Source organism: Pteropus medius, unplaced genomic scaffold (assembly GCF_902729225.1).
Source record: "Pteropus medius unplaced genomic scaffold, Ma_sr-lr_union100, whole genome shotgun sequence".
NCBI classification, from domain to species: Eukaryota; Metazoa; Chordata; class Mammalia; order Chiroptera; family Pteropodidae; genus Pteropus; species Pteropus medius.
In genome coordinates this window covers 1236728-1246127 of record NW_024353909.1, presented here as the reverse complement: position 1 = coordinate 1246127, position 9400 = coordinate 1236728, and the positions used below count along the sequence as shown (strand labels likewise).

The window sequence follows — 9400 nt, the reverse complement described above, 5'->3', positions numbered from 1 at the left end:
TGCACTAGTCCATTGACACTTTTTAAGAACTTCAGGGTTTTTATTATATTACTGAAATGTGTACAAACAAAAAACTAAACCTATAGCTAATATAGAACTATAAAACTTACCGTGTGCTGTTCTGCTGAATCTAAGTCACTGCTGATTACATGAGCAGCATTAGGACAGTGGCAGTGGTGGGATGGTGAGGGTGTCTGTGCCACTGTGTACTGAGAAATGATACCAGTCTCTCCCATCTTCACCTTAGTGAGACTGCTGCAGAGCCACTGTGCCTTCAGGATGCTGTGATGTCATTTGGCCTCAGCTAGAACCAAATACAATTATGAAGTCTGTTCTCTGCTTATTAGCTTGTGAGTTAAAAGTATTACCACGTGGAGTCAATGCAATGAATTCTGAAGCAACACTTGGTTAGAAGCTAATGCTGTTTTGTTTTTTTAAGGTTATGGCCGAAATAAAAACATTTAGACATTGTCAGGCTTCAGAGACTGGCAGAAACACTGTCCTGGTGGGTAAGAGAGGCCCACTCAGGAGCTCTGCTGTTCCAGCTCTACTTGTGGGACAGTGACCCAGCCACTGGGATCTCCAAATGTCCATTTCCTCACCTCTAACGCAGTAGGTAATGGTACCTCCCTTGTGGAGCTGTTGTGAGAATAAAGTTAGATGCTAGTAAATCTCTTAGCTCAGTGCCGACCATGAGGTCACTGGGTGTTCAATGAGCCTTTTTCCCCTTGTAGGTGCCAAAGAAGTCATAGATAAAAGAAAGTCCAAGGGTTTGAACAATATAATAGTCTTTAAGGGGTTTCGTGAGATGGAAGGGAGCAGAATGAGGACTATCAGTGGAGGGGTTTGACCACTGTCTTTTGCTCACTCTCTTCATCCGTTTAACTTCTGCACATACTTCCATGCTGTGCTTCGCCCTCTAAACTGTAGCACTGGACAGAAAGTCCACTAAAACAGGTGCTGCCCCATGTCTTATAGGAACAATAGGTATCATCTAGCAATTTGATACGAGAAAAAGATCTCCTCGCCAACTTCTGTTTTTATAATCAGATGACTATAAATAAACTTATTCAAATGTTTATCCCTAAGAAGCAAGAAAACTGAAAAATGGCAGCCAAAAGGAAGGATGGAAATACCTCCTCTGAATTAGGAGATTCTACCTAGCACCCAGTTTTTGAGGTGAAAGCGGAAACTTCCTGTGAGCCAAACATGGGGTTATCATGCCAGTTCTATTATGGAATATCTGTGTGTGGCCCTGAAACTGGCCTAAGTGTGACTTGCAGGGTTAATAATTACCCTGGCAGTGATCTACACTACTTGGTTCCACCGGGCTGCAGGTAGTTCACCTGCAGAGAAGTCTCCAGGAACCAGCATGTTCCCTTTGCTCGTTGGGCCTGGACTGGTGGTTCTGACCCTAGTGACCTCTGCTAGGAGCCTGAAGACAGAACCCCTTAGTGGCTCTGTGGAGCCGCTCTTCTGGGGAGCGGACCGAAATGACTTTGCAGTCATGATCCCTCCAGGAGGCACAGAATGCTTCTGGCAATTTGCCCACCAAACTGGATACTTCTATTTCAGTTATGAGGTGGGTACCTGGGCTCCTCTGGCCATACCAGGGACTTTTTATTTCCTTTTGTAAAGTGGGTCAGGTTTTAGACTAACTCAAAACTGTCTTTATTATGCTGTGATTCCCCACCTGTTAATGAAATGGACCTGCAGTTAGATGGAAACTCTCAACAGATGAATAATCACTAAAACATATGGCTTGGCTTCTAAAACTAGGGGCTATGGAACTTTGCTGAAAGGCATGGGACAAACAGGGTGCCTTTTCCTGGAGGAGTCATCATCACATTTAGAGATGAGAGGGGACAGAATACATTTTTAAAATAATATGCATCTGGTACAAAGTCAAATGGAAAGTCACATGAACTTTAGAGACAGATTCAGCGATTTCAAAGAAAGACACTTCGGTTTATGGGGGTGGAAGAACATTTACTCTGTTGCCTTCAGGGGTAATTCTGGCAAATTGGAGAATCACTGGCTCAAGATTTCTCTATTTGGCCAGACGAGCCTGTTTGTGTTAGGAAGGTAGATGTTTTCAAGCTGTCTGTTCATAGGCCAAGTATGTTCATCCATCCTGTAATCCGACACCAGTGCCCAAGGATGGTCTGCCCAGTAGTAAAGCTAGAGGCTGTTCATTTCCTTTGTTCTTTATCTTAGAAACGTGTTAACTTTCTAATCTTTGTTTATATATAATAGAGTATGTATACACTCTAACTCAAAATTTAAAATTAACTTATCAGAGTTTTTTCTTACCTCTAAATTTGAAATAAAACAGTAGCTACTGTAGCCTGGGCTTCTCAAGACCCATTTTGGTGACAAGTGGCTACTGAGTGCCTTATTTGCCCTCAAGCATCAAATAAGCCCAAGTTTGGGACAACACCAGGGAGCTCAAAACCAAGCAAGTTCAGTCAAGAACTCTATAACCAGAATCATACTCACCGGCTGACACACACCAGCTGTATGGTCTGTGATATGTCTTCTTAATAGGGCTGCTATTAACATTTGGGGCAATTCTTCTGCCCTGCACTACTTTTTCTAACACTGCAGGATGTTTAGTTTTGCTGTTCCTCCCCACCCCACTCCCCAACACCACTGTCTCAATTCAAATTCTCAGGAGTTGGGCAGTACCATCCCTTGAGAACCACTGTGCTATCTGAAATTAATATAAAATATTGAATGTCAACTATAACTGAAATTTTTTTTAAAAGAACCACTATGCTGATGATCATGGGATAGCAATCTTAACCTCTTAACTGGCTTCTTGATAGCAGGGGCTTTTTTCCCTCTTTAATGTGTCTTGGCAGGTTCAGCGGACAGTAGGAATGTCACATGACCGGCATGTTGCTGCCACTGCACATACCCCCCAAGGTTTCCTCATAGAAACCTCTCAGAATGTTCGGGGCCAGATTAACTTCTCCACCCAAGAAACAGGTCTGTTTTCACCACCATAGCTATTATAATAATCGGGTTTCTTTGAAATTGCTGAAATGATGAAGAAGTACTGAAAATAATTAAGTACCTGAGATATAAAAGCCCTGGCTTTTTCACATAGGGATGGTGAAACAGTAGGAAAAAAATTTAGCCATTAACACCAAAAACCAGTTTTCCTGGAGACTGCCAACAGCCGAGGACATTAGACACTGACAGTTTGGGGGCAGAGTCTCCAGGTAACTAATTATTGTAACTCCAGGTTCCAGAAGCTCAATTTTATCTCATCATCTACAACTCACCAAACTATAGGAAAGTGACCAAAACAGACAGACCCATTTATGATACAAAATTCCAATTAATCAATTTATTATGAAATAGCATCTCTTTCTAGTCATCGGAATACTTGAGCCAGTTACCAAAAGGCAGACTCAGGACAAAAGGAAACACATGGCCATGAAAAATAACCATATTCTACAAGAAAAGCACTTCTCCGGTCACCAGAAAATTCCTAAAGCCAGATCGAACCTGTCCCCACGCTGGACAGCACCAGTCAGTTTTAGTTGCCCTTTCTACCAGCCACGTGTATGAAAAATAGATGTTTCTCAACATTTTCTCAACAGGAGCGTAAGACAGTCCTTCATCGTACAGCACAGGATATTCAGTATTGTAACATCTTTGGCTACTACACGCCGGTAGTAACTTCCAATCATTTTGACAAATGCACTGCCACACCTCATCCAGCTCCTCCTCCCTCCTCCAACACAGGGGAGGCGACTCTAGTTGAGAACCAGTACCATATCCCAATCCATCAGTCCCTGTACAGGTCATGTTGCAGTTAGTTACTCCGGCAAGATAGTTCCTTTCATTCACAGCAAATCAATTTTTTCCCTACTTTCCCCAGCTCTAATGGTGTACAAGAAGCAGGTAAACAGCATGCTCTTAATTTCAATGCAATTTGTTGAGAAATTCCTTAATAAGATATGGGAATTATAGAGTGAGAAATTAAAGAGTGAGAAAAGTTTTCTTTGCAGTATAGGATTAGTAATATTTGGCAAAACAACTATTATTGATAATATTTAGTAAAATAAGTTCCATGTAAGATAAGTATCTTTCTTCCACATCAAAAACTGGATCTTCGTATTTGCTAAGTGAAAAGAAGGTACTAAAGCAGCACATTTAACACTGGAGAATAGACACCTCCAAGGGAATATAGAGGGTGGGAAATCAACAAGGGGCAGGAGACCAAGATTTGGTAATGATCTACGGATTCCTACAGGTTTTTATCAACTTTGTCTAAAAAATCAGCAAAATCACTTTGGTTCTGTGCAAGTGTACCTCAATTTTGGAGTCTTCTATGAGGGGCCTGAAATGGCCCACAAACAGAAGAATGAAAGAGCACAACTGAATGATACTCTGGACGCAATTGAGGTAATTGTTTTGTGGGAAACATCTACAGAAACTGATTTTAAATTTGGAGAAAAGATTAAAAATATGGTAGTGATATCATTTGAGCCAAGGGTTCATTTGGGTAGAAACCAACTAAACAAAGGGATTTGAAGCCTTTAACTTTTATGACTTGGAGCTCTTGAAATTCCTCATTTATTTTATACCAGGGGTTGGCAAACTACAGGTCACAGGCCAAACCTGGCCCACTGCCTGTTTTATTTTAATTGAGATATAACTTACCATTTTAAAGTGTACAATTCAATGTTTTTTAGCATATTCCCAAGATCTTACAACCATCACCAGTGCCTAATTCCAGAACAGTTTCATCACCTCAAAAAGAAACTCCATACCTGTCACTCTCCTTTCCCTAAGCTCCTTGGCTCTAGGCAATCACTTCCTAGTCTACCTTTTGACTCTACAAATTTGCCTATTCTATATATTTCATGAGTGGAGTCATACAACATGGCCTTTTGTGTCTGGCTTATTTCATTTAACATATTTTCAAGGTTACCTATCTTGTAGCATATATTTGTACCTCATTCCTTTTCATGGCTAAATAATATTCTATCATATGGATATACATTTTATTTACCCATTTATCAACTGACAGACATTTGGGTTATTTCCGTTTTTTGGCTATCATGAATAATGCTATAAACATTTGCATACCAGTTTTTATGTTAAACATGTTTTCATGTATAGTAGTATATTCTGCTATGTCAGGTGGTAACTGTTTAAGGAACTAGTTTTCCATAGTGGCTAAACCATTTTACACTCCCACCAACAGTGAGGGTTGCAATTTCTTCACATCCTCACAAACATGTTTTTCTATTAGCCATCCTAGTGAAGTGGCATCTTGTGATTTTCAGTTGTCTCCTTAAAGAGTAATGAAATTGAGCATCTTTTTATGAGTTTTAACCCATTTGTATATCTTCTTTAGAAAAAAGTCTATTCAAATCTTTTGTCCATTTTAAAACTGGCTTTTCATGTTGAACTGTGAAAGTTTTTTTACATATTCTGGATATAAGTCCCTTATCAGATATACGATTTTCTCCCATTCTGTGGGATATCTTTTCATTTTCATGATAGTCTCCTTGATGCGCAAAAGGCCATTGCCTGTTTCATAAATGAAGTTTTAATAGAATACAGCCATGCTCATTGACAATTACATATTGCCTGTGGCTTTTGTGCTACAATGGCAGACTGTATGGCCTGCAAAGCCTAAAATATTTACAATCTGGCTCTATAAATAACAAGTTTGCAGACCTTTGTCTTCTACTATAAACAAAGAGCTGAAGACATCCTCCAGAAAGGCAATGACGTGCTAAATACTATCTAAAATCTAGAGCTACCCTGGAAGAGCTCTCTAGTTTCAGCACTGCTTCACTATACAAAAAGAAAAAAAAATAAGATAAAATCCAGGCCATTTTTTCACACGCAGCAAAACTACCATTTATCAACACTACATATGGTAAAATCATATAAGTTACTCAAATTCCAGATAACTGAGGTTAATGCTGGTGAACGCCCAGGTGAAGCTAAATGGAGGGTACGGAGGAGCCCACTGCTTATTTCATTTTCTGTCCCACAGGAAAGTACACGAAAGGTACAGAACAACATCTTTCACATGTGGCGATATTATAACTTTGCCCGCATGAGGAAAATGGCTGACTTTTTCCTTCTCCAGTCAAACTATAACTATGTGAACTGGTGGTCAGCAGCCCAGAGCCTTGTTATTGTTCTCTCTGGAATCATGCAGCTGTATTTCTTGAAGCGTCTCTTCAATGTCCCAACGACTACAGACACAAAGAAGCCAAGATGCTAAGCTAAAACGACTACAGCATCTGGCTCTTCTGGGGCAGGTTTTTCAAAGATTTGGTTAAATCAGCTTTATAAAGTTTTTGGGGAAAAAAAACAATTTCTCCTCTTAGAAAGTTTCAGTTTATTGCTCTTATCTACGCAAAATGTCAATAAAGGAATAAAAATGTGTAAGTTATGATGTTGGCTATTTCTAAAGTATGTGATAAATACTACCACCAAAGTACTATTCATCATACAGTGGTCCCTTAACCTTCACTAAGTCTATTTAGAGGTTAACACAGAAACTTGGAAGGGAAAAGGTTGAAAAAAATGGGATAAAAACATATAAAACCCAGTTTTATATGTTGTATACAAAACAGGAGTTAGTAGAATGCTTTTTTTGTAGTTGAAAATGTTTTATTTTTAGAGATGTCACTTCTGAAATTTAAAATAAGCAGTATAATCATTAGAGAAATTGTTTTATAATACAGGCAGTTTAAAAAATGTTTGTCTAGAATGTTTATTTTTAAAAAGTATTTTAATAATTCTAAAAGTGATTTCGGGAGGCATGGGGAAGGGGGGAGCTGAATTATTGTCAGGGTCTCTGATTATTGCCTTTTGTCCACTCCAGTAAGGTAAGTAAAGGTTCATATGGAAAATTATGTTTTAGGAAAACAAGGTGATAAAAATAACGCTCAACCTGAAATCACGCCATCCAAGAAAAAGATCGAGAAAATAGCCTGTGAAAACCAAAGATGATATAATCAAATTATACTAAGATCCTATTCTTAGTAACAGAAATACTCGGTACATGCAACATAAAAATAATTCTTACCATTTATTCAAAACCCATCATTTGCCTGGCATTGTGCTATGTGCTTTATAATCGTGGTTTTCAGTTCTAAAAACCATTCTCAGGTAGACGGTTAAAGATGTTTTTTCAAACAGATAAAGAAAATGAAACATACTGAAGTTTAATGACTTATCTAAGGCAACATACAGCTGGTATGTATCAGAACTAGGGTTTGAATCCAAGTTTTTATCCACACCATATAGCACCTACCATATAGAAAATTAAAACAAATTGCTCTTATTATTTTAACCAAATTTCATTTTTAAAAGCCCAGACATAGCCTACTATTCTGATATGGCAACGTCTATCTTTCATAATATTAATAAATAATTAAGAAAATCCATTGTATTCTTATCATGAATTTTGGAAAATGTTATCACAGATAACAATAACAAGCTATTCTTGTTCTCAGTTCCAGTGATTTAGAACCTGTTACTCAAAACAAGAAGCCCTATGATTCAAACATAAAACACATTATTCTATTTAGTCACATAGATCAGAAACTTGAGCCATTTCTGCTTAATGAGAATCCAGCCTGCATTTGTCCATAATAGAATGTTAAACTAAAAAGTCCCTGAAGAGGTCACAGTGTTGACAAAATTCAACATGATGGTGGCGCCTACACAGACACAGGAAACAAAGCTAGGCCCTTCTACACAGCCATAAGTCCTTGCGATGATTTCTTTTTAAGTCAATGTCTCTTCATGTCGCACATATTCCCCAATGTCTGCTTGATGAAATACCACAATCGCCATGGGGTCTACTTTCCTGCAGTCTTGTGTAGACTTTGCTGCCACCCCAAAACCCTGGGATTCAAAAGAAGAGACACTGATTCACTCAAGTCATTCAAAAGCACACACTGAGGTCTGGAAATAACAAAGACGAAAAAATACAGTTCTCTGAGAAAATCAAAAGGTGCTGAGAATTTAGTCTCTCAAGTACACAGATTAAAAATAGATCCTTCTTGAATAAAAAGATACTTTATTTTTATAACAGCTAGCATCTGTACTCACCAAAGGAATGTCTGCCATGGAGTACACCACTACTCCCTGGTACTGAGAAGTATTTTCAGTGATTCGACCCAGTCCAGATTTCAACACATGGTTCCCATACAGGAAGGACTGCTCTGCTCCAGGTTTTATCCACACTTTGTACTATAAAAAAGAGAATTAAATTCAAAAAATATAAAAATGCTAATTGTTATATCCCTACAAATGAGCTAACTACTGGATTTGTGATTAATTTCTTGAAAGAATTTTAAGAAAAAAAAAAGAAAAGAAAAGCATGTTTCCCTCAAGTTGTTCACCCCGCAAACAGAAATGCCAAGAGGTTCTTTCCTCAACTCTACAAGCAACTTCTACCATGGATAGTTTAACAGTTCTTTTCCTGGACCCCACTATGCTCTTCACTACAGCCACATATTTTTTTGTTTTTCGATCTTCAGCTGGGTTTGCACAGGCTTTCCTACTTTACTGGAGATAATTATCACTACTCAGCCACACAGCCCTCCTGCCCCAGAGCCCTAACTATATCCAAGAAGCAAGGCCTTAGAGCATGTCCACGTGCTGGCAGACACCAAGCACTATTCAGGACTCCGTGGTGGAGAAGCTCCCCAATCATCTGTGTTCTGAGGTGGCCCTCATCTCTGACTTCCTCCATCCCCAGTGGCCCACAGGAAACCATCCCACAAACCTTGGCATAGGGTGCAAGGTAATCCAGAGCTGTGATGTGCAACCTGAACTTGTGGGTCTTAGTGAATTTTCCGAAGCAGGTCCCCAGCGACACCAGCTTGTCACCAGAGATGTTGGCAGCCAACTTCAAGATCTTTTCACTAAAAAGATAAGGAAAGTGTCAGATAAGGGCGCTGAAGGGACCCAGGTCCCCACCCGGGTCCATGCTGCCCACCCGGCCCCGCCTCACCTCACGTAGTACACCCGGTCGTTGTGCAGCCTGAAACAGTAGGTGCCGTCCGGCCTGTCGACCAGCAACTGAAGATTTTCCCCGATGCTGCAGGCAAAATAAGGACTGGAGGCCGCGTCCGACCCGACACGCTCTGGCCCGACGCCCCACTCCACCCGCGCCCCTTCCCGCATACACACACTCCCTCTTCGGCCCCGCGCACTCTTACTATTTTGCTATCTTCTCAAACATGACACGGGTCTCCTCTTCAGTCAAAGGCCGCATTTTCCCGCTGTTGGAACACCGAATCCTCGTGCCTCACTCGCCGGAAACGGAAGTCAGCCGCAAGCCGCTCCCTAGCAACCCAAAGCCCGCCTCTATACTCGCTTCCCATTGGTTCCCCACGCCAGC

The 9400-nt window shown here is 40.2% G+C and overlaps 2 protein-coding genes across 3 annotated transcripts; one reads left to right on the top strand and one right to left on the bottom strand.

Annotated features, from left to right (window-relative positions):
- The first annotated feature begins 1237 nt into the window (after positions 1-1237).
- Positions 1238-6429, top strand: TMED6 (transmembrane p24 trafficking protein 6). Its single transcript, XM_039851902.1, has 4 exons — positions 1238-1582; positions 2865-2991; positions 4268-4419; positions 6029-6429. Exons 1-4 carry the CDS (start codon positions 1373-1375, stop codon positions 6260-6262), a joined length of 723 nt encoding a protein of 240 aa, XP_039707836.1. The 5' UTR covers positions 1238-1372; the 3' UTR covers positions 6263-6429.
- A 620-nt stretch (positions 6430-7049) lies between these two features.
- NIP7 (nucleolar pre-rRNA processing protein NIP7) lies at positions 7050-9380 on the bottom strand. 2 transcript variants are annotated; one of them, XM_039851905.1, is made up of 5 exons: positions 9219-9380; positions 9011-9097; positions 8783-8921; positions 8104-8244; positions 7050-7956 (listed from the first exon to the last, which is right to left on the bottom strand). In XM_039851905.1, the coding sequence occupies exons 1-5, from the start codon at positions 9272-9274 to the stop codon at positions 7933-7935; spliced, it is 447 nt and encodes a 148-aa protein (XP_039707839.1). In that variant the 5' UTR covers positions 9275-9380; the 3' UTR covers positions 7050-7932. The 2 variants fall into 2 exon arrangements, with proteins under 2 accessions (XP_039707839.1, XP_039707838.1); XM_039851904.1 differs by having other exon boundaries at positions 7050-7896.
- Between the last annotated feature and the right edge of the window lie 20 nt (positions 9381-9400).

Excerpts from the sequence above, each read along its gene's own strand:
- TMED6 (XM_039851902.1), top strand. The coding sequence starts at position 1,373 with ATGTTCCCTTTGCTCGTTGGGCCTGGACTGGTGGTTCTGACCCTAGTG. Across the intron at positions 1,583-2,864 it reads ACTTCTATTTCAGTTATGAG|GTTCAGCGGACAGTAGGAAT; the intron begins GTGGGTACCTGG and ends GTGTCTTGGCAG. Across the intron at positions 4,420-6,028 it reads ATACTCTGGACGCAATTGAG|GAAAGTACACGAAAGGTACA; the intron begins GTAATTGTTTTG and ends TCTGTCCCACAG.
- NIP7 (XM_039851904.1), bottom strand. The coding sequence starts at position 9,274 with ATGCGGCCTTTGACTGAAGAGGAGACCCGTGTCATGTTTGAGAAGATA. Across the intron at positions 9,098-9,218 it reads TTTGAGAAGATAGCAAAATA|CATCGGGGAAAATCTTCAGT; the intron begins GTAAGAGTGCGC and ends TTTTGCCTGCAG. Across the intron at positions 8,922-9,010 it reads GACCGGGTGTACTACGTGAG|TGAAAAGATCTTGAAGTTGG; the intron begins GTGAGGCGGGGC and ends TTATCTTTTTAG.